The sequence below is a fragment of the Mus caroli genome, unplaced genomic scaffold (genome assembly GCF_978045245.1).
Source record: "Mus caroli unplaced genomic scaffold, Mus_caroli_1 scaffold_13, whole genome shotgun sequence".
NCBI lineage: Eukaryota > Metazoa > Chordata > Mammalia > Rodentia > Muridae > Mus > Mus caroli.
In genome coordinates, this window is record NW_028227268.1 from 12726328 (window position 1) to 12751886 (window position 25559).

Sequence of the window (25559 nt, forward strand, 5' to 3'; positions counted from 1 at the left end):
TTTTAGAAAGATGAATGGAAAAACAAACAAACAAACAAAAAAAAAACAAACAAAAAAACCCTACCAGACACAAATACTTTTATTGAGTGTAGCATAATGTCTTGTTAGGAACACCGTCTATAAGGGTTGCACTGTGTGCCTCTAATAAGGCTTCTTGGGCCTTGTGAGCTCACGAGTAACAGAGAGAAGTCATTCAGGATATTTTGCGAATCTGCTTTCAAGTAAGAGGTGAAGAGAAGGTACACAGTGTATGCTTCATTACCATAGGCACCCAACAAGAACACACTGCCTCCTCCTCCCCTGTCATCCCCGGTGCCACTGAAGAGGCACAGTTAGTGTCAAAGTCATCACTCCCTTTGGCAATGTTGCATCTGTGAATGGAGCAAGGACTGCATACTGAGAAGGTGGTTTGTGGCCATCAGCGATCCTCACAGACCCAAAACTTATACCTCGTAGATTCAGGTAGGCTTTACACCATCTGGCAATTTCATCAAGATTAACATAGCATACGTCACAAAAGTCACATCACAGCCCACTAAACGCTACCACATGACTAGTGCTTTATTGAAAAAAAAACAAAAACAAAAACAAGTGGTAATCTCTGCAGGTGGGAAGTTGAGCCAGGAAGATCTCAAATTCAAGACCACTCTGGGGTACCCAAGGAGACCCTGCCTCAAAAGCACAAATATGCAAGCCAACGGATACAAAACAATGCCATGTGCCACCCATGGCACTCAAAACTGGCTGGTCAGACCTGACTGCTTACTTTACGGAGGGATGAGCAGGTAAATTCCGATGCTGATCTACATCCAGGAGGATGGCACAATGTTAGCGGATGAGCACTGCTTTGATGAATCTGATACCTACCTGCCTGCCTGCCGGGCACGGCTAGAAGCATCTAGCTGATGGTATCTGAGGAGCCACCATCAGGTTTTGACACAAAATTCAATCCTACTGTAAACTGACTTAGCCCTAAACTCGTACCATAAGAAAACGGGCATCACGTGCCCTCATGCTTTCTGGGCTGAAAAGCCAACCACATTTTTTTTTTTTTAAAGAAAAGGAAAAAAAGAAAAAGCAGAAAAAACTTTCATTCAAGCAGCATGAACCAAAGATCCCTCGACTCGTGGAATTTAACGTGCTGAAATCTCAGGAAAGAGACATATAGCCTGATTTTTCCAAATAAAAGGAGCTGAAAAGCTTCATTCTCCATCATTCAAATGAAATGAACAGAAATGAGAGGGTAACGAAGCAGCCTCTCTAGGTTTATTAGGGAACGTCTTACAAATGTTTGACTGGGCCTTATAGGTAGGATGCAGGGGTTCATACAGGAAATTCAAATTAACACTGACGCTTGGTCTTCTCAAAGGAGGAAAATAACATCGCTAACAAATTGCACCTCGGAGTCAGGTTTCAGATGGTCTGTTTGGGGTTTTGCCTAAATGTATCATTAAATAATGAAAGCACCAATTTGAGGGTTTTCCAAATAGCTTGAGTCTCAGGATATAACCGCATAACTTGGCCATTTCATTCTTCATATAAACGAGGCATAACCGGATGTGAATACCAACACTGAGAAATACATGCCATCAAAACAGATGCCCAAGCGTTTGGGCATACACACTAGAAGGTATGAGTTACTTGGGGGGGGGGCATATGCTTTTTGCTGGATCTAACAATTCTGGTCACTTCTGGTACTCATGTGGTCTTACTCTTACTTTAGTAACAGCAACAGCCGCCACTAACGTAACAAACATTTCCCTGTTGAGTCCCAACTTGAGAACTTCACCAGAAGACCCTTTGGGTGTGGAGTACCCACAATGCACTGCGATAGGAAAACAAACAAACAAACAAACCCCAACATGCTCCTCTTCAGGACATCCCGTCTTGCTTGGCTGAAGCTTCTCTTTGGCTATCAGTACCCTTTCCAGATAGAAAACCTGATAGGGAGGCTTCCATTGAATACAGACAGGATTTGGCAGAGAGCAACATCTCAGGCCATTACAGACAGATATCTGGGTGGCAGCTGCACATCTTGAGTTGAGAGTGTAAGAAAATGTGGAACAAAGCCCTTTCCCCATTACAAAGAAAATTAAGGTCTAAATCTGGGTTGTTCTCTTATTTATAAGGCAACTCTGAAATGTATAAAAAGATTTCGAAGTCAACCAAGACACTTGTGTGGTTCTTTGACAGTAAGCAGGAAGGCTGCGGGATTGAAGGAGGAGTCTGGATTAGGCACAGTCACTCCAAGCACCCCGAGACATACACAGACCAATGCCCCACAGAGCCTCAGCTCCAAGGCATGGTTCAGGGGCCAGGAGGGAGAAGTCAGCACACTGAGGGTTGGGCACCTTTTCAATTCTGTTGGCTAAATTCCATCGCCCTCTTCACACAACACTATTTCACTTCACAAAAGGACCTGACTTTCAGGGTGTGTAAGTGTCAGACTGTAAGTGTGGACCTGACCGTGGCTTTCTGGCTGGGCCTCACAGTTCTCTAAGTTCTAACCAATCCTGTGGAGACGGCGTGTAAGTAATCTACCACGTGAAAATGGATCTAGACCACACTGGGTTCTAAGATGCTGCACGCTCCAGAAGGAAGCTGCAGGGACCCGGAAGGATGCTGTCTCTAGTCAGGAGCTCTGGTCCTTTCTTGGTGATGGTCACAATGGAGGAAATCAGAGATCCTGCTCTGTCAGGCAGGATTTCTGTGCTCACCACAGAGCTTAAATGTAACCAGACACAACTGGAGGGACTGACTTCTGCTGCCTTCACTGCACTTAGTTGTGGCCAATGCACAATAATGTTTGCTAAATTAACACAGAACACATTACTGCGCACACATTCAAATGCTCATCAGCACTGGAGTGATGCTAACCATACATTTAAATGACATATCTTTTTTTTTTTTTTTTTGGATTAAAAAAAGGACCAGATGTAGAACCATGAATTATGGTGAATCATGCTAACAACACCTGCACTGTGATACTGACATACATGTCTTAAGCTCATGATATTACCAAGGCAAGAAAGCACTGGACTTTATAACCAGAACGACAGTGAAAGCTCAAATCCAGAACAAGTCAGGTCTCTCAAGTATACATACACTAGGGCCCAGCTCTGGCATCCTCCAGCAAGAAAAGAGGAAAGCCATTGCCTTCGGGCCTCAAAGTCAGCCCAGTCTTTCAGGGCCTAATTTCTTGCCTGAGAATAGTCACACAGTAAAACAGGCTTCACTGCCCTCGTGTGCTCTCCAGGGACAGCAGGGACAAGCTCAGGTTCTACAAACTCCCAGGACACTTGGAACATGCCAAATGGTTTAGTATACCAGCCACTGTATTTTATCACACGCTACCTCATGGGCATGATTTAAGTTAGCAATGGTGTGTGTGTGTGTGTGTGTGTGTGTGTGTGTGAAGGCAAACCTCCTTAAGCATGGGCCAAAAGAATTTGCTTATCCTTAGATGCATCCTTAAGACATTTGAATGTACCTCAATGAAGCTGTGTCTCACACACAATGACACACACAACACATACAAACTCTGTCACAGAGAGACACTAACTAGGGACCGGGTACTGAAAGGATGCCTTTTTGAACAGTTCACAGGGAAATGCTGCCCACCAAGCTCTCGGGGACAAGGGAAGCCCGAGAGCACCACAGTTCAGAGCTGCTGAGGTTGAGACAGTGGCGCAGAAGGAAGAAGACCCGACAGTGTTTCCCTCCAGCAAGGCACAAAATCCAAGGAGACAGGACGAGAAAGTCACACTCTGGGGCTGCTATGGCGAATGTCTGTCACCAAGGTGCTTGCCCTCTCCAGATGTTGTAACATGGCACATTAAGTTAGTGACAGCATGTATGGCAAAGGAAACTGCGTGTCACTGGTCATCTCAGATCAACATCACACATGTACCATTTGTGACCGCATCAGCATCAGGCTGAAATCCATATTGTAAACTTAAACAGTAAGACATTACCTTCAGAAAATAAAGAGATTGAGAAAACAAACTACTGCTGTGTGTGTAGGGGGCTAAGCCTCTGTGGGCCGAGACTGCTGCCCTACAGAAATTAGAGAAATTGAGAAAAACAAACTACTGCTGTGTGTGTAGGGGGCTAAGCCTCTGTGGGCTGAGACTGCTCCCTAAAACTTTTCTCTAACAGCCCTTCCAGACCAGGGCTCACACTAGCAAGGCATGTCATTGCAGGGTAAGGCACTCTCTCTTTAGAGCTGAATTTTCATACTCTCTACTGCCTATTCTTAGAACTGCAGGATAGTCATGAGACTTCAAGGCCTGAAACCACCTAGTGTGAGGTTGTCAGGAAGTTGTGATTGGACTTGAAGGAAAGCCACAGTGAAACCAATCAAAGCCCAAATTCCAGCAGATATTGGCAATGGGTTAATTCAGCAGCTGTCTGCCACAAACTAAAGGCCACAGATGAACTAAGTTCTCCAAGAAGTTAGACACACAACTGAGATTCTTCTAACTGCTGTTGTAAACTGCTATTTAGAGAGAAAAACAAGACAAACAGAAAACAATCAAAATCACAACAAGGTATTAAAATAGCAAGTCTTGTCATCACTGCAGCATGAGCTGCTTCAGGTTGTCATGAAGGATCGTGTCCTTCACGTCCCGGAACACGAGGCGGATGTTCTCTGTGTTGATCGCGGTGGTGAAGTGGTGGTACAACGGCCTCTGCTGCTGGTCCCGGCGTTTCCCCCGGAAGCATTCCACCAGAAACTTTTGGACGTCTCTTAAGCAGTGTGGGTCCCCTTCAAATTCTAGGAAATAGTCTTTGATGCTGACCACTCGCACTTTCTCCTCGAGCAAGTCTGTCTTGTTTAAGAAGAGGATTATGGACACATTGCTGAAAACCCGATTATTGACGATTGTTTCAAAAATGTTCAGAGACTCTGTAAGGCGATTGGTCTGGCGGTCCTCCATTAGCACCTGGTCAAATTCACTTGAAGAGACAAGGAAGAGTATCGACGTCACACTGTCAAAGCATTCAAACCAGCGTTTCCGTTCGGATCTCTGGCCACCTACGTCAACCATTTTGAAAGGAACATTTTTAATTTCAAAGTCGTACTCATGGATGCCTTTGGTGGGCCTTCTGGCAAGCAGGATATCTTGCTGTGACGGAATGTAATCCTGGAAGAGAAGGATGTATACTTAGAGTCCACAAGTAGCGAATGGCCCAGTAAATGGATGTGCAAACTAAATGATTAAAACCAACCAAGCAACCCAAGGCTCGCCTCGAGCATGAGATCCTATTGCCTCAGCCTCCCAGGAGCTGCAGTTACAGGTGTGGCTCCATGATGGGCACAATGCCCACCGCTGACCTCACCCACCTGCACTACCAACCAGTGCCCACTCCACTGTCCCAGCATCTCCATGCTGGTCCTCACCCCTCTAAACACAGGAGGATCTGAGGAGGTAACTCATGAGGCTCACTTCCTATGCTTGGTTCTGACCTAGTCTCTAATTCATTACACCTTCTTTACTGAACACACCTCCTTCATGATTTGGGATAAGCTCCACACTGTCACCCACGTGACAAGTGATGTACCACATGCATTTCAGACCTTAGGCCGTGGTGCAAGCAGCTCTCACTCACTGAGGAAGAGCACACTCAGAGCACCATGTCTGCGGGGGAACAGGACGTTCACACCTGCAGGGCACTCAAACCTAGCACACTTGTCAAGTCTGTTAGCTCTTCTGGACCTTTATGTAACCACCGCTAGTGACATCTGGCACTGATTTTGTCATGATCCTCCTGTCTCTGCCTTTTGGGTGCTAGGATTACACAGTTATTTTCCCACACAAGTGTGTGTGTGTGTGTGTGTGTGTATGTGTGTTTAAGGCAAAGTCTTACTATGTTGTCCTGGCTGACCTGGAACTCGGTGACAGTTCTCCTGCCTTAGATTTACAAGTGCTAAGATCCCAGACCGTGACACCATGACTAGCTTTCCAGACCTTGTGACCTGGGAAACAGTAAGATCTTGAACAGAGGCAACCGCTAGCTGCAGGGGTGAGACACTGCACTGGGCGGCACACTTCCTCACATCCCCGACTGGCTCTTCCTTCTCGGGCTGTACTTTTCCACAAGTCATACGGCTTTTTTGGCACTACTCGAACAAGAACAGTTTGAATATTATCTTCGTGTTCAAAATATGTTAAAAGTCAAGGCAGGATCAAAAACCGTGACTTTACAAGCATTTTATGCCCTTCTAAGGGCGCAATCAGAGTAGGGTTTCTATAGCTTTAGTTGAATGCAGTTCTATGATTTGTCCTTAAGTTCACAGATGGGCGATAAAATGTAGCACAGCCAGCCTTCCTCTGCTCTCTCCACGCTGATTATGTAATCTCCTTTCCCCTGTAGATGTGGCTTCAGAACTATTCTCACCCTAACAGTTTAAGCACCTACTACCCAGGGCTGGAGTGGACTATACTATTTATCTATGAGCTAGTTGTTGATTGCCTACTTTGTGCCAGGCACTGTCACTAGGCACCAGGGACTTAACTAACTCTTGTAATCAAGGTAGGAAGTCCTGGTCCTCGTGAAAGGATGGATAAAAGAAAAACAAAGTAATCCTCAGCATGCTGGATGTAACAAGGAAGCAAGGGCTGATGCAGACAGGGAGAGATGGCAGCTGTGTTAGCCAAGCCTCCCTTTGGCCATGACAGCACCAGGGCGGACTTCAAGGTCATCTTTTACTACACGGTAAGTTCAAATCTAGCCTGAGCTACAAGAAACTTTGCCTCAAAAAAAAAAAAAAAAAAAAAAAAAACCCATCCAACAAACAACATCAAAACCCCAGCAACGGCAAAAAGGATGTACATCAGTGTTGTGCTTAGCAAACCTGCCTGAAAAACAGAAGCATGTCAAACAAGCCATCTAGACTGTTAAGAAAGCACTCTTTAAAAAAAAAATACCATTATCCAGGCATTGTGGTGCAGGCCTTTAATTCCAGTGGGAGGCAGACACAGGTGGAGGGAGATCTCAGTGAGTTCCAGGCCAGCCTGGTCTACAAAGCAGGTTCCAGGCCTAGAGAATAAGACCCGGTCTCAAACAAACAACAACAAACATGAGAGCTGGCCTGGGGTCTGGAGAGGACAGGGTTTATAGTTCCCAGCATCCACATGGCAGATAGAACTCTAGTTCCAGGAAACTAACATCCTTTTCTGGGTTCCCAGGGCACCAAGGAAGCACAATAGTGAACATACACACACTCATACAAATCAAATAGAAATAAACATGTAAAAACTGTTCAAGGCTGGGGAGGTGAGCTCACTAAAGTTATGCATACAGCGTGAGCCTCGGGTCCTAAGTCTGCATCCCCACCCAGCACCCACATAAAAAGGTGGCTGCTAACAGCACCACCTATAATCCTAGAGCTGGGGAAAGGAGATAGGAGGCTTGCTGGTCGGCAGTCTAGACAAATGTGTGCGCTCCCAGTTTAGGGAGAGACCCTGTCTCAGACAAGGCAAGACACAACTGAGGAAGACATACAACATCAACCCTAGCCACTCCACTAGTGTGTGCACATGCACCCCTCATACGCACTGCTCTTCTCTGACCGTGTGTATTATGTGACAAACTAAGTTCTAAGAGATAATTATATTTGCGGGAAGCAGGTAAAAAATATTCCTTGAAAGGCAACATATACAATTAAAAATTTAGGTTTCTTTTTTTTTGAAATAGGCTGGCCTTAAACTTATGATCCTCCTGCCTCAGCGTTGACTGCTAGAACTATAGATGTGTGCCATCACACCTAGCAGGCAAATTCAATTAGAAAATATAAGCAAAATGTAAAAATGGACTTGCTAGAGAAAATAATACAGTGCCCAGGGCCCTAAGACCGTGGTATCTGACTTTCTTTCTTATAGCAGGTCAGTCCTGTGCCATCATCAGCACGCCAACCCCCAAGCCTGAGAACCACAGCTCATCTAACACAACAGATCTAGGAGGAAGCAAAGGCAGCTGCACTGGGATTCACGACTAACAAATACCCCTGGGGCAGGAGCTCTAAGCAGTGAAACCTGGAATTCCACCTGACATTCACAACAGAGCGAATGTACGGGAGCGCTCACTCTCTGCCTGTCATGGAAACTGGGAGCCATGAGCACGCCCAGCTGAGTCACTGGCTCTGAGGCAAACACTGGGGAGATAACAGGGTCTCTTTTCAAGCTGGCTCTCTCTTACCTCAGTCTCCTCTGCAGGCCTGGGTCTGCAGTCCTAGTCACTGGACTCCAGCACAAGCGAGTCCTGCTCTATTTCTGCTACAGAAAACCCAACAGCACCAAAGAATAATAGACAGTGTGAAATCTCATTTTCAACACAAATCTCTTCCATGTTGACAAAACTTAGAAACCTGTCAATGCTTGTAGGAGGACAACTCAGGCCACTGGCACTGAAAGAAAAAGAAAGGCTGGCTGCCTGGTAGACTCTAACTTTCCTGACCTGCTGCCCCAAACAGAAGCAATGCCATCCCCATTACTGCCTCCAAGTATCAACTGTTGAAGGCAAAACCAGAACTATTGTTTTGAAACTTACCGGTACTCCAAGTTTATCCAAGTTATCCAAGAAATACTTTACAGACTCACCCTGAAAACAAGAAGAAAACAAAGTTAGGAAGGCTTGAATGTCACACAGTTTATGTAGTACTGTGGGGCTGTACACTTGGTCCAAATATACTTTGGTTAGTCACATTCAGAGAAGCTGAAGCAGGGGGATTACCAAGTGTGAGGCCAAGCTGGGCTACATAGGGAGACCTCTGTCCCAACCAAAAAATGAAGGCAAACACAAAACAAAGAGCTTGACAAATACTAACTTTAAAGCACTACTAACGGGGCTGAGTGGTGCTCGCTCGGCATGCTCAAGGCCCTGATCAGTCAGCAGCACAAACAGCCCACAGCAAGCACAACACAGGCTGCCGCATTTGGTATGGGTTAAGGAATGACTGCAAGACCTCTGCTCCTGCACTTGGCCTGTGACCACAGGTCAGCCTGACTGAAAGAAAGGAAAACAATGTCTAGCACTACAAAAATGTCACTGCAAAAGTTTTCAGGTCACCGCAAAGATCTTTGTTGTGACATCAAATTTGGGAGGTCTACTCCCTGAAGGCTGGGCTCCTATGGGACTAGTAACTCTACCAATGAGCTTCTCAGATCCTGCCATCCTAGGGCCCTGTCGGCCTGTCCTCTGAGTGGGTCTTTACCTGGCCACAGCTCAGTGGCCCCTGGAACAGAGCAGATCATTTAAGTTATGCAAAGCTTTCAATGCTGGTATGTTTTATTATATAGCATTTAAAACCATATTTGCCAACAATTCTGTCCATTTTATCAGGTTTGTGGGAAGCCGCTGCACTCACTCACTGTGGCAGACAAATTTGGGTTCCTATATTCTAACACTTGGCTGAAAGCCTAAGCTTTATACTAGCAGCAACATAAATCCAGGGTATTTTCCTTGAAATAGTGAGATGACCAAGGCATCCCAGTGCCAGCCATTCCCTTAGGCAAAAGCAGCCTGCCTTGAAAAGGGAAAAGGGCAGCCGGATGGAGCAGCTTGCAACGAGCCGAGTCATCCTGCAGTTTCTCCTGCAGGGCTCCTCCAGTTTCTGCTTCAATCCATACTCATCAGAAAGCCACTCTAAGTGAAGACTGAACACAAGGACCCGGGATACTGCTTAGTCCTGGGTACTCTTCAGTTTGGCGTGTGTCATGTCCAGATACACTTCTGGTCACAAAAACAGGCTGATGAAGAGCAGAACCAATATGGTCTGAGGCTCACACACTGATCTGCTGTTCTTCACCTGAGCTACAGAGGGCTGTGAGCTGCCTGGTGGGGTGCTGGGAATCGAACCTGAGTCCTCTGGAAGAGCAGCCAGTGTGGAGCCATCTCTTCAGCCCCAAGCTTCCCCTTTCAAACTGGGTAGCATCCTCCCCACCCCCCCGAGCAACCTGTGCTGTTTGTAGGTTTAGAATCCCCTCCACCCTGAAAACACACAGTAAAGCCACCAGGCATCGTGGGAGGTAGAGCATTTAACCTGCCTGAATTAATTTGAAGGCAATTTCTACAGTTGAACTGAACATAAATGGGGAACTGATGAGCATAAACACAGGACAGGGCACTTGTAACTGTCATTTACTGTTTCTCCCTCTGTCTCAACTGGGAACACAGTGACTTGTTTTCAAGGACCTGGTAAGGGTAAAATCAAGTTGCTATAAAATTGATATTTCACAGTAAAGAACAGGGGTTATGCCAATGTCTCCGGGCCTGCAGGAACTAGATATAATGCCCTGCTACAGCACACGTGCACGCACACACACGCACACACACACACACACGAAATAAATAGGAAAAGTGTGTGTGTGAGTGTGCACATGTGTGTGCAGGTGCTTATGCTTGTGTATGTGAAGTCAGAAGAGGGTGCTGGTAACCCCCTCTCTCCCTTTTGAGGCACAGTTTCTCTCTGAACATTTTGTAGGCTAGGCCAGCAAGCCCCAGTGACCTCCCTGTCTCTGCTCACTCAGAGCTGGGACACCTGGTTTATTATATGGGTGCTGGGGTGCTGGGATGCTGAGCTGACTCTCTGACTCTCTATCGCTGAGTACTATCTTATTTAAACAACAAATAATTTTAGTTGCCCCACCCCCACCCCACCCCAGGGTTTCGCTTTCTTTTCTTTTCCCTCCCTCCCTCTCTCCTTTCTTTCTCTCTTTTGAGGCAGGAATAACCAGGACTGGCTTTGAACTCACAGCAGTACCTCTCCTGAGTGCTAACATCACAGGAGTGGGCCACCGCTGCAGTTTTAATACCACTTTGACGATAAACAGCTTCGGATACACAACTTTCTCTACCTTTCCAAACTCTATGTACAGTGATGCTCTGGGTAGAGTTACACATTTGTTAAGATTCCTGCTAAGCTCTCTCTCCTGGGCCCTCCTCCCCACACAGGTGCAAACACTGAGTTCATTCTTTAATCGAGACTCTAGGCAAGGATAAAATAATCCAACTGGTGGCATGGCCTGAAATCCTGGCACAGAAGCCAACGGGTGGCTCAACCTGCCATCCTGGCACCTGAAAACCAACTCAAGGTGATTCTCAGACTGCAGTTCAAAGTCAGCCTAGGTCATGGGCTAGCTAACTAACTAGCTAACTAGCGAACAACAACAAAGTAAAAGAAAAGAGGCTCCTCATCCAGTCAACAGTAAAAGTTAAATGACATAAAAAGCCTTTGTATCATGTATCTTATGGAGGTACGTAACATAAATGAAAGTTAAGCCGGGCCGTGGTGGCACACGCCTTTAATCCCAGCACTCGGGAGGCAGAGGCAGGCGGATTTCTGAGTTCGAGGCCAGCCTGGTCTACAAAGTGAGTTCCAGGACAGCCAGAGCTAGACAGAGAAACCCTGTCTCGAAAAACCAAAAAAAAAAAAAAAAAAGAAAGAAAGTTAAAATACCCTCACATGAGTATTATCTGAGCCAGCAGCCCCTCTTCCTTACACATAAATCCTTACACCGCCCTACTGTATGTGAGGGTTTACAGAAGACTGTGTACTCAGCCTTGTGGCATCACTGATCTATACAAACCTCGTAGAAAGCTAGGAGCATTATGTCTCATAAAGCATTTAATGGCCTTGTCTGATCCAAGGAATTGCTCAGCATAAACAACAGGATGCACGCAAAGGGACAGTGAAGCTGGGGCGATGGCCCACACTGGGGACTTGGGAGTCCGCCAGAACGATGAGCTTTAGAGTCAGTTTGATGCCAGCCCAGGGTATGTAAGACCCTGCTTCAAACAGCCCCCCAAAAGGAAAGATTACATAAAATGCCACTTATTCAGTGATACTTACAACAATAAAATCTGGAATATTATTTTTCCACATAGAATTAAGAAAGAAATTTAATAAGTCTGGGTATACACACATATAAAATACCTTAAGTTATCAAACATAATCATCTGATATCAGTTACATATGAAATACTTGTGCTATTAAATGCTACACTGAAGGAGTAGGTTATAAAGTCAAAGCCTACACCGTTGACCTACAAGGCCTTCTTTAACTTTTGCAAACGTGGGGCAATACTCACACTAGCAGCAGAGCCTGCCCAAGCTCACACCAGGCCTTTAGTTGTTTATGACTAAGTTAGTTGTCCATGACTAAGTTAAGTTTAGTTGTCCATGACTAAGTTAGTTCAATGTTTTCATGCACACAAACGGCGGTCACTGTCTGTATGTGCTTGGCCTGGTCTTACTGTCACTTGAGAAAACCTTAACTCTCTATATAAGCACATCTTGATTCAAAGATCTACGGTACTATTAGCCCAGCTGTATATTAAATTAACTCCTTAAAATACGGGCAAAGGTAACTGTGTAGCACTGCCTGTAACTCTAGCACTGGAGAGACCAAAGCTGGGGGATGGCCATGAGTTTGGGGCTAGTCTACTGTACAAGGTGAATTCCAAACAAGCTTGGGCTATCTAGTGAGACCCCTAGGAATGAATCAGAGAGTGGGGGTGGGAAATTCCTGTCATGAGTCTTCTTTTGGAGGTGCAAACACTTTAAGTGGTTCAGCATGCATGCGAGTCTTCCAGAGACTAGCTAGGCTCCCAGCACCCACCCAGCAGGCAGCAGCCACACCCAGTGGCTCACTAGTAATAGTAATTCTTTCCAGTCTAGGGGATTGGACACCCTTTTGTAGCCTCTGTGGGCACCTGCACTTGTAAGCTCAGATCTGCAAGCATAATTAAAAGATTATTTTTATTGTATTTTAATTATATGTGTTTGCCTACATGTATGTTAGTATGCCACGTGTGTACAATACCCACAGAGCCAGACGCCATGGAACTGAACTTAAATATGGCTGTCAAGCTACTACATGAGTGCTGGAGACTGATCACAATGGGAACTGGTACATCTGTCTCCCCAATAAAAATAAATCTTAAAAACAAACAAACTCACATACACACACACACCTTCCGCTACCTTCCTGCCTCTGTCTCTCAGTGCGGGGTTTCAGCAGACTGACTAAAGGTATTCATCTGAAATTTTATGGGTCCAAATTAGTCTGTGTTTTATTTATTACAAATTTAAAAATCTCATGAAAACCAAGTGGTGTAATAACCACAGAAAAAAGCATGTAACACAGAAACAAAACAAACAGACAAAAAAGGGTTACACAGTGAGGTCCTGTCTCCACGGAGAAGAAAATGGTGTGTGCGACTGTTGTCAACCCTCAGTCTCTAGTGATACTACATAGAGCAAGTCTGGACTTTACACATTCAAGACTTGGAAATTAAATTATTTTAAATCCCTTTCCATTTAAACGTATGGACGAACATCTACTGTTCCAGATCTTGCCTCCTCCCCAAGTTCAGCCACATCTACTCTAGGACATAAACATTCAGTGTTAATCTTGTGGCAAACATATTTTGGTTAAAATTAAGTCTCCAATCAGAAAGAGTACGCTGGTGCTGGAGAGAGGGGACAATCTGGCTTCATTCTCTTCCCTTGCCTGCTGCCCCACCCCTTTCTGACAGGGTCTTGCTGTGTAGCCTAAGGTGGCCTTGAATTCAAGATAGTCCTATCAACACCTCTAAAGTTCTAGAAATTGTTATCAGCAGCTTTCACATTTTATTGAGGGGAGAAAAACCATAGGAAAAAATACTTTTTATGATCTCAAAAAGTTTTAAAAACAACCACAAAAAATGTGTATAATCTGTAGATTACCCATGGACACATGGCAGTGATTCTGTACTGGGGGCCTAGGGTTTCTGATGGTCCCTGCTGATGTGTCCAGTGTCTGGATCTGACAGCCTCTCCCTCCAAGACCATGTGAGAATGAAGAATGAGCTGCTGAGAGAAGGCTGCCCTAACTACCTTTTCCTAACAAGCTCAGAAGTTCTCTCTCTCTCTCTCTGTCTCTCTCTCTGTCTCTCTCTCTCTGTCTCCCTCCCCCCTACCCCCCCTCTCCTGGCTCCCAATGCTGACAGGAAGGCAAGCTTCTTTCTTCTTTCTCTAACCCGGAGGGAGTGATTTCATCAAGTCTCCAAACTTCCCCAGGTCCCAATTTACCCAACTGCAAATGAAGTAAGGAAAGGAATTCAGTGGTTCAACAGTCACCCCTTTTCTGCCTAAGGTACACTGACTTAAAGTTGGAGTTTCTTTTCAGTATAGGTCATGCTATTAATCTGAATTTTGCTTTTGTTTTCTCATTATTCAAGTGATACACCTTAGTCTCTGCAAGTAAAATACAGGATTTTATGGAATACAGAAATACTACAGCCTTAAGACTTGAAATTGGGTTAGCTCTTCCCAGTCTATTCCCTACTACTGAAAGAAATGTAAATCAAATTTCAGATCAAAATCCATTTCCTAGTTAAGAGTTAAATGTCACTTGGGAGGCAGAGGCAGGTGGATTTCTGAATTCGAGGCCAGCCTGGTCTACAAAGTGAGTTCCAGGACAACCAGGGGACTATACAGAGAAACCCTGTCTCGAAAAACCAAAAGAAAAAAAAAAAAAAAAAAAAAAGAGTTAAATGTCATGGTGTTTTATGTCACCTCTGATTCTTTTTTCTCTGGACATTTAGGCTCCATCTAAACAATGGCACTGTGGCATGCAGACTCGGATTTAGTCCCACATAGCCTGTTGGCAAAGTCAATGGCAGTCACTGGGCTTCAGTTACCCCTGGGAGGCTACAAACCTTACTCCATCAGTTTTATCAACTCGTACCTAAGCTGGAAATAGCTATCTTGTCCCTCATTCCCAAGAATCACTAAAGTATGCTAAAACGTACTTTCTTTGCTTGAAAAGACACACTGGTCCAGGAATCTAAACGCTGAAACTCAAGCTCAGAAGTAAGTTCCATAAAGCAAACAGACAGAGCACGTTCACGGGACACCTACTGCTCAAACGAGAGATGTTAAATCCAAGCACTCTCCTACACACCTGGAGGAGGCAAAAGGCAAGACTTAGTGTGTGTTGTTTCCTGACGAATAATGAATTTTACCTGGAGAGTCCAAGAATATACAAGAAAAAACTACCTTTTTTTTTTTTTGAGGGAAAAAAAAAACCCATATTAAAACTACTGGCAGTTTTATGCCAATAGGGAGGGAAAAGACAACTTTACTTGGTAGACAGACAGGTCATGAAGCAGAGCTTTTAAAGCCTCAGCCAGGGTTCAGGGGTTAAGAGCATTTGTTGCTCTTTCAGGGACCCGAGTTCAGATCCCAGAACCCATGTCAGATAGGTGCCTCACAACGGCCTGCAATTCCTGCTCCAGGGGAATCCAATGCGCTCTTCCAGCCTCTGTGGGAACTGCCACATACGCGACGCAGGTGCACACAATTATTCTGTTAGAATGCAATCTGGTGATATGCAGCAATGCCTTAAAAAGACGGTCACTGGAGCAACAGCACACGAGTCTGTACCACCTCAACCACAGAAGGCAATTGCTGTTGACAGGGAAGCACTGGGTTCTTTTATTTATCTAGACTGTAGATCAGATGTCTACTACCCACAAACGATAGCAGCCCACAGGTCAAATCCAGCCCACTACTTGTTTTTTTTTTTTTTTTTAAAGATTTATTTATTTATTTATTATATGTAAGTACATTGTAGCTGTCTTCAGACATTCCAGAAGAGGGTGCCAGATCTTGTTGCGGATGGTTGTGAGCCACCATGTGGTTGCTGGGATTTGAACTCTGGACCTTCGGAAGAGCAGTTGGGTGCTCTTACCCACTGAGCCATCTCACCAGCCCCCCACTGCTTGTTTCATGGCTCATTTCTAAGTGATTGGGGAAACATGAAAAGGGTATTTTTTAACATGTGAAATAGTATAAAATCAAATTTCGGGGTCTAAAAATAAGACCATCCCGGAGCGCAGGCAGCCCCACTCATTTACTCATCCAGCGTCCCTGACTGCTTCCATGCCCTGCATCCGAGGGAGCAGTGGACCTAGAGCCCACGGGCGAGCTTTCAAAGCTTTGCACCACTGCACAGGGCGCTGGGCTTCACGCTGAGAACGCTTCACATGGCACGAGTACTGCCAGTCCACTGCCAGCCCTTTGTCTCTCTCACGCACAGGTAAGTTCACACTCATCACAAAAAAAGAAACAGAAAGGAGGGTTTGAGTGCTATACCAAAATACCAGTATTTGTGTTATTGTTGAGTTAGATGGGGAAGCACCATGTTTCCTATGTAATGACACTGTCGCTAACTCAAAGAACACAATGCGGGTCAGCACTTGTAGACCAACCATCGCTACCCATTTCCTTGTGGCTCACTGTTATCCAAGCAAGGAGTGCTGTTCACTGCTGGAGAGTTAAGTCCTGTTTGACTGCAGCAGCCAAACAAGTTTGTGCAGAGACGACAGACTGTTAGCTTTTCAGTGAGAGCAGGTGTTCAGAGCTGAGGACCTCAGAACAACCTAAATACCAGGTGGATTCTCTAGGAGTTCGAGGCCAATCTGGTTGATATATCGAGTCCCAGGCCAGCCAGGGCTATACATCGGGACCCCGTTTCAAAACAAAGCTACTAACAGTAAGACAGATTAGAGATTTCCAGGACTTTCCTCACTCTTGCTGAACTTCCTACCAATGGTGCTCAGGCAGCTGTTGGCCAAGTTTGGAGTACCTGAAGAACCAGCCTGCACAGACAGTCTGCACGCATATCTATTTACCCAAGGAGAATCTGGTCAAAGAAACTGAGACAACTCTAACTGAGCTCAGCGGCCACTGGACTCTGACAGGGGACAGTAGAGTGGAGCGAGAAGGAAGTGGTGGGACAAACGCACAAAGCTGTGAGTCCATGTGGCACGGAACTCCTCACTAACAGGTACTTTGTTGGAGACACACAAAGTCTACCAGTGCTGAGAAGGGATTTTGTGACCCGAGTATCACTATGACCAGGAACTTGTCAGAAGTAAGAGGCACTCACTATTCATCTGGGAAACGTAGCTCAGTTGATGAAATCATCTGCCTAGCATGCATGAAACCCTGGGTCCTACCCCAGCACCAAAGTGCAGTGGCACACGCCTGAAATCTCAGCACTTGGACAGAGGCAGGAGAATGGGGGGTGGGGTGGGGGTGGAGTGGGGTTGAGCCCATTCTCTGCTTCACACCAAGTTTGAGGTCAAAATTGACAAGAGGAGACCTACCCAACCTCAACAGAGAGATGACAGAGATTGATAGGGAGGACTAAAATAATTATTCTGACATGCACCTTATAAGTTCAGTGTCTTGGGCTGGAGAGATGGCTCAGCCATCACAGGCCATGCTCATGACCAAAGCAACATTCAGTGGCTCAAACCGCTTACTAAATTTTCTGAGCACTGGGATGAAATACTTTGTTCTTCTGCACAAGAACTATCCTTAACCACTGTCACTCAGCACTGGGCTTTGAAATTAGCTTCGGGAAGAGTAGATTCTATTCTTGAGGAAGTCCAACCTAAAATTATAAGGCAAAGCAGCCTTTTTTGGAGAAGCTTATACTCTGGAAAACTCATCTCAACAACTGGCATTAAGACTGAATCTCTAGCAACGTCAAACTGTTTTTATACACTCTCCAGTGTATAAAAAAAAGGGAGTGAACCCCATCCACACAAATTTTCGATGCACATCCATTTCCAAATTCCAACTCCAATTCCTGAAGCATCATTCAGGTCCAAAACCCATTTAACTGCAAATTAAAGCTCCCCCAGCCTTCCAGGAGCAGTGATGAGCACTCTAAGCGGCACTGGGGAAAGGACCTGAATGCTTCTGAAGACCGACTATGCCCAATAAGACCACATGCTCACGGGGCAGCGGCTACCCTCATGTCGCTGCTCTGGAGATGGACCAGGGCCTCACACATGCTAGGTGAGTGGTCCACCACTTTCAAGGATCAGATGTGTAAAATGTTATTACAGATCAGCTTTAATGGGTGGACATTTATGACTGGTTTGAAGGCAATAGGAAGCACGGAACCCAAAGAGGCAAAACACCCAATTCTCTGATCAGCAAAACCTCTCTTACAAAAGGCCCTACACAACTTTCTTACATTCTGTAGGAACTTGTAATATGAATACTTTCTGTGATGTTCTTCATTTTATGTCTTGGCATGAGAAGTCTCTACTATATTATCTAGTCCTGTAGGAAATGTGTTCTAGAATTCTGAGACTTTTATAACTCTGACTGGCCTGATTCACATAGTAAATCAGGCTGGGTTCAAACTCACAGAGGCTTCTGCCTCAGACTTCAGTATATGGTGCCACATCAAGTACTTTTGTTTTGAGGTGAGTCACGATCCTCCTTACTCAGCCTCCAAAGTATTAGGGACTAGTCACACAGCTCATGCTGCCACACCCAACTTAGATAAATAGTTCTTACTGGGATAGGTCAGAACTGCTTGATGTGCCTATTAAAAGAACAGATTCGATGCCTTACTACAGACCTGCCATACGGGACTCTTAGCAAGCGGCAAGAAAAATGACTGTGAGGCTATCCTTGGGGTCGCTTCACACTGACATGCATTTTAAAACTAACTTCAGCTTTTGTGACTATAGGAAGTTAACTTTTTAAAAGCCTGATAAAGGTGAGCAAGATGGCTCAGGGGTTAAGAAGACCTGCTACTCTTTAGAGGACCTATGTTTACTTCCCAGCAGCTACATCGGGCAGCTTACGAATGCCTGCAACTTCAGTTCCAGAGGACCCAATGCCACAGAACCTGCACAAGTGCATATATGCATTCATTTATTTAAACTTAACTAAATTAAAAAGTATAAAAATAAATCTTTAAAAGCCTGGTAAAAGGAGTTAGCGATGGCTCAGTGGTTAAGGGCACTGACTCTCTTCCAGAAGACCCAGGTTCAATTCCCAGCATCCATGTGGTAGCTCACACCCATCTATAATTCTAGTTCCAAGGGATCTGAAATTCTTTTAGTCTCTGAGGGCACCAGGTATAAGTGATTTATACGTATCCATTCAGGAAAAATACACATATGCATAAAAATTAAATAATGAAATAATAAGTAAAAGCCGGATTAAAAATGCCAACCTACTAATAAACTAGGCTAGAAATTTATTTTTATTTTATTGTAAGAGTAGGTTTTAAGTCACACTGCATATTCTTCATAACTCAATTAAGTCAGACTTGTATGCACACTCACACAAATAAAGACTCCATTTGAGTTTAGGGACAGCCTGGTCTAAAATGAATGAATGAATGAATGAATGAATGAATGAATGAATTGCTAGTGGATAAGGTCAGACACAGGTTTAATATTGAGAAGTTCCTCTGACTAGAAATTGGTAATATACAAATTTTAGAGAAAACTCTGGGAACAATAAAATATCAAGGATCCAATCTACTTATGTTGGTTGGTTAAAATCTACCAGTCAGCTGTGGTGAGCCATCCCTATAATCCCAGGACAGTCTGAGGTAGGAGGATTGTGAGTTTAAAGTCAGCTGACAAGCTAGAACTATATATACATATAAAGGCCCTGTTGACAAAACCTAGCAAGCCAGCATTTCGTATTTAAATATTTAGCTAGTCCCAAAAGAGTATACCATCTCCTATATACTATACTATAATTATAGTAAACTATAACATACTTTTATATAGTCTCTTAAAAATGAGCCCTCGCCGGGCGTGGTGGCGCACGCCTTTAATCCCAGCACTCGGGAGGCAGAGGCAGGTAGATTTCTGAGTTCGAGGCCAGCCTGGTCTACAAAGTGAGTGCCAGGACAGCCAGGGCTACACAGAGAAACCCTGTCTCAAAAAACCAAAAAAAAAAAAAAAAAAAAAAAAAAAAAAATGAAGCCGGGCGTGGTGGCGCACGCCTTTAATCCCAGCACTCGGGAGGCAGAGGCAAGCGGATTTCTGAGTTCGAGGCCAGCCTGGTCTACAGAGTGAGTTCAGGACAGCCAGGGCTATACAGAGAAACCCTGTCTCGAAAAACCAAAAAAAAAAAAAAAAAAAAATGAGCCCTCAAGTCCGGCACGGTGGCGCATGCTTGTGAATCCCAGCACTTGAGGCTGAGACAGGGAAGATGCCACCGTGAGGTCTGGGACAGCCTAGAATACACACAGCTGAGAAAAGCTTGAGCTCCAACCAAAGGCCCCTCCCTGTGCATCTATCTTTCTCCCTCCTGGGCCTGGCACGAGTGCCGGACACAACTCCTTTCATTTTTGTCTGAGGACCTCATAAGGAGAGATGAAGAGATTTCCAGTAGAAGAGTCTGCAGAATAGCCAATCCTGTCCATTTTATAGATTTTGAAAAGTCTGGAGGTCAGTAATTACACAGCTTATCTATCCAAGACTAATTTCAGGGATAAAAATTGAAAGAAAACTATTTTAGTAACAAGAACTGAGATTCTTGCTTTTTCTCCCAGTAAGAATTAGTTCTTGAAGACATGTAAACTGAAGATACACTCATTTCTACTTTTTCTTTCCACTGACAGTGGTTTTCATCTGCTGCCCTTGACCTCAGGAATATCCTTCTGTTATCTGCCTGGGGGTCTGTACCTTTCGAAGCACCTTACTTTGAACTATGGTCCTGTACAGAAATACCTAGGCTCCTTTCCTGTATCTCAGGCCAGGATTATTATCTCGTACATAGTAACAGCTCCAGGACCATCTGCTGGATGCTTTGTATTGTAACTTCCCCTTTCCGACATCCTGTTTCCATCTTGTATTTCTCCAAACGTTAGTCACCGAAAGTGTAGCATATGGAAGGATGGTCATCTGAGTAACAATGACTGCATTAAATCTGTTTATAAAGATGAAAGCATAGACAAGAGAAAAAACAAGCAATAAACCTAAATGTATACGTGTAGCTCAGTTCTTTCAAGATAAAATGTCCATTTATTTTTTTCAGTATGTTTGAACGTCATGAAAAGCACTATGGGAAGTTACAGTACCAAGATGCTATAAAGATAACAAACATTTAAAGATCTTCTGATATGAGGGCAAACATTAAATGCTACTATCAATTAAAAAGGCATGCAAGAAAAGTAATAAGAGCTGCAAAAGAGGACATACAAGTAGAATTTAAAATGACATTTATTCAGGTGTGTGAGTGTATGAGTGCACACTTGCACAAGCTGTGGCACATGTGTGGAGGTCAGAGAACAAACTGGCAGGAGTTGGTTCTCTCCTCCTACAGCATGGGTTCCAGTCATCTTGCTGGCCCTCAAATACGACTTGAAGGGATTAGATGATGGTAGATCTTCAGAATTGCCTTTTTCTCTAAGAAGATTTAAGTTTCTTGTCTTCTAACCAAGAGCCAGGCAGGGTGGGGCCTAGGTCAGGTCTCCATCTGCAGAGATTAGGAACAGCCACAGATAATATCGAATTTGAAAGGCTTCTTGCCACACGAAGTAGATATTCTAAATGCTCGCACCAGGACATTTGATAACTGTCAAATTCTGCTAACAAGAATTGTAGGGACTATTTAATATGTATTATATATGTCTTAACTTCATGGTTCTGGACTATCTTTACAGACCAGATCTAATGAGAGTCAGAAGACAAACTGAAATCTACCATTCAGAGCTTGTTTGACCTCTAGGAATTAGCTCAGTGGTACAGTGTGTAACTAGCAAGCCTAAACCCCTAAATTTGATCCCCAGCACTGGAGGAAATAAAATGTTTTTGAATATAAACCATCATTGCTTAGTCTCCTAAAATGTGAAAAACTTAAATGCTAGGCAATAAGTATGTCTCTAAATAAAAAGAACTTTGCTTTGAAAAAAAAAAGATTTTTAAAAGATCACATTTTTATTTACTGAAGGTCTTTTAGTTGCTACCACTATCACCTAAAAGTCTTTTGCTTAAAAATAAAATTATTAAAAATATTAAAATTAAAAACCCTTCCATTCATTCAATATTCACTTTGCAGGGTCTGATAGCATAGGTGCATAATCAATCAATCAATCAATCAATCAATCAATTTTCCCTTTGTAGGGCCTAGTGACATAGGCAGGTGAGGCAAGAGGATTCTAGGTTGAAGGCCAGTCTGGGCTACAGAATGAGTGTAGCTTGGGCTACAGAATGGGTATAGTGCGAGCTACAGAACAAGATCCTGACTCAAATGGAGGAGACAGGTGCACTGGCGGATACTTCTATACCAATCTGTTCCATTTCTGCTTATCTTGCCAAGGGACTTTTATTGATTCTTATCTTAGAGATTGCTTTTGGTTTTTTGTTTTAAAATCTTTCATTATTTTACTTTTCTCTGGGGAAAAAAAGTATTTGATGTTTTTTGCTACCTACAGTACCATTTTCAAGAAGGGTGGCATTGACTGCCATCTTTGTAAAAAACGCAGAAGTAAAGCACTCCCATGCTGGGGTTTTTTGTTTGTTTTTGGCTTGGTTTGGTTTACAAGAAACATAACAATATTTACTGATAGCAAAAAAAAAAGTGATTTTTTTTCCATTGTTCTGTCAATATTCTAAAACCAACTACACTCCAAGTTAATAAAATTTCAAATTTCTTTAGAGCCAGAATTAGTTATGTTAGCCCTCATTATTTGAAATTTATTTTTTCAAAATAAGTCTAAACCAACCTCAGATAGTTTATAATAATCATAGTAAAATTTTCCTAAAGAATACTATCTTTGGCTTCCTGAAAGCTCAGCTCAGTCCAGTTCTTCTACCACAGAAACTGTAACAGCAATAGGCTCACACAGTCAGCAATAGGCTCACACTGTCAGCAGACAAGACACCCCGGGGGAAAAAGCACAACACGGACTTTACTCTGCAGGCTGCCTCTGACTTGCCACTCTGCTAGTAAATGCTTCTTTATGTCATGCGTTGTCCATTTATCACCAGATAAATGTGGCTAGTAATCTTAATGATGTAACTTATCTACTAAACGGTAATTCTCCTACTACAAAAGTCACACAAACCACCTTATGCTATTAAGATGCCTCTTTATCCAGATCCTCTCTTAAGCATTCTGAAGTGCATGTGCATCCTACAGAGGTGCTCGATTCTACCTCTCATGAAAGTAAAACGTCACATGGGAAGGACTTTTATACTGCAGAAGTGGGCTAGCTCTGACCAACAGGTCAGCAATATGGTAAGACTCATCTCATATGGTATTGCTAGAAGCACTACTTTTGCTTCCTAAGACTCGCTGGCTTAAGTATTCTAAAGAATCTGCTGGTACTGAGTAAAATCACTGCCAGGAAACCCTAATGTTGCAACCATAATGGAGCAGGATATGAAGCTGGACAGAGAGTACAAAAGAGTTTATCTCTATACCCAACGTGCATTCAAATTCCGGAGGAAGATAACCAAAATGTCAACAGAGACTTCTCGGCTGGTGGCACAGAGCATCTCTGTGCGCCCCACCCCTCGGGGAACACGGATGGCTTAGAATTTAAAATTTCTTTCAGAGGACCAGTCTCATTTCCCAGATCCCAGCAACCACATCAAAGCAGGTCCCTGTGGCTCCATTCCCAGGGGTGCTCATTCCCTGTTCTGCCTCTTTGGGCACACGCACACACATGATGTACCATGTGTACATTCAGGGGCACACAGATAAAAACTGATAAAGAAATATTAAAATAAAATTCAAGCCATTCTCTCTAAAAAGTTAATTTTCCTAACTCTTCAGTTTTCACACAATACATTTAATACAATCAAGGTTAGGATTCTGAGCTTTGAAAAATGCTTCAGTGTTAAATATGGTTTTGAAAAGAGCCAACTGTACAGAATCTCAACAACTGCCGCCATCAGATGGCACGCAGGAGAGTGAGCAGAACAATTAATTAATGAAGGTAGGAGGGCCCAGCCCTCTCTGTGCAGCAGTGTGGTCTAAGAGGAGCACAGCACAAACAGGGAGCTGGCAGTAAGAAGCCCGTGCTCCATGGCCTGTGCTCCACTCAGCTCCTGCCTCTAGGTTCCCTCCCGCCTTAGCTTCCTTCAATGACAGGCTATTACCTGTAAAATAAACCCTTTCCTTCCCCCATGTTGGTTTTGGTCGGTGTTTTATCACAGCAGCAGAAAAGCACCACAGGACAGTGGGTAAAAGCATGTGCTGTGCAAAGCCCAAGCCCACACAGTAGGACAGAATCAGCCTCACAACTGCCCTGTGACCTCCACACGTCCCTACACACGCACATGCTCACATGCCTCTTACACACCACAGAGAGGGGGGAGGGGAGGGGAGGGGAGGGGAAAGGGAGAAGATGGGGATGAAAGAGAAGAGGAAAACTTTTAAAAAGAAAATGAGTTTCTAATTGGGCTTTGCCACTAGAAGACTTCAGTAGTACATTGGTTTTTCTTTTCTTTTTTCTTTCATTTTTCAAAAATTAATGACCTCAACTTCAGGCAGGCAGGAAGAAAGGGAGCTAAGAGCAACAGGCAGCATTCTGACATCCCTTCCCCTGGTTCAGTCCCCTGCAGTCTCCACAGAGAGTGCTGCCACAGAACAGCTCCTATGGCCTCACAGCAGATGGAGGCTTGGCTCTACCATGATATACTACAAACCCTCAAACTCAAACACTGCCTAGGAATTAACATTAGTTAATAAATGGGAAGCAGGTGTCAGGAAAATCCAGATGGCTTTAGGCCCAGTTTAGCGTTGACTCCATATTCCTAAACTCTCTTGCCAACAGTGAGTTCCACCCAGCCTCTTCGTCTCAACCCTAAATCCTATCAGACAGCAAAGCAAGGTGACCTGAAACTATTTCAAGTACTGCCCGATGTGCCTTTGCTCAGACCGTATCAGACACACCAGTTCCTGTCTCTAGGCTGTGATCTGATTAACTCTGTTAGCAAGAGAGGCAGAAAAGCAGGGACTGATTAACAGGCACGGCTATGGGGCCCTACTGCCTTGGGTCTGAATTGTGAACTCCCTGCCCTTCTCTGAGGTCCTCTAAGCCAGGGAACACAGCTAACAGCACAGTGAGGAACAACACTGACAACTGAAGCCCTGCTGCACTCCTCTCACATGACAGTTCCCAGGAAGGCAAATCAGCAATGCACTCTCCTATGGTCTCGTCAGGGCCCGGACATATTACATACAGCAAAACTTCAATGCATGCTTAATGAAGACCTGAAGGGCACATCCCACTCTCAATCACTAATTGGAAAGTGATCACTAAGTACAGTCTGTAGCCACAGGTTCCACAACCTCAGTCTGGAAATGCCAGGAAGAAAGTTTCTATCTGGAGCCAGGCACGGCAATACACAGAGGATGGCAAATTAGAGGCTAGCCTAGGCTACACAGCAAAGCAAGAAATCCATCTGCACTGAACAGACTCTTCTCCTCGTCATTATTCCCGAAACAATAAAGCACAATAGCTCCTCACACAGCCTCACACTGTAAGAGGCAGTCCGAGTATGCTAGAGGTAATTTAAAGCACATGGCAGGTTGTGCTTAGGCTATATGCAAATTCTAGACCATTTTATACCAGGGACTGCACACTGAGATTCAGTTATCCCAGGGGTTGCCAGACCCTGAGGATATGAAGGAACAACTGTACACAATGAAAAACTCTTGTGTATTTATTTACATAATAATTATTTTGAGACAGAGTTCTCTCGTGTGTCCCAAGCTGGCCTTGA

At 44.2% G+C, this 25559-nt stretch overlaps 1 protein-coding gene across 1 annotated transcript in view; it reads right to left on the bottom strand.

Annotated features, from left to right (window-relative positions):
* Nucleotides 1-1060: 1060 nt before the first annotated feature.
* Nucleotides 1061-25559, bottom strand: part of Gna13 (G protein subunit alpha 13) — a 37782-nt gene continuing 13283 nt past the window's right edge. The window contains exons 3-4 of the mRNA XM_021176429.2: nucleotides 8554-8604; nucleotides 1061-5147 (exon numbers count right to left, since the gene is read on the bottom strand). Coding sequence (XP_021032088.1) covers nucleotides 4575-5147; nucleotides 8554-8604 — 624 coding nt within the window. The 3' untranslated portion in view covers nucleotides 1061-4574. The remainder of the gene's footprint in view (nucleotides 5148-8553; nucleotides 8605-25559) is intronic.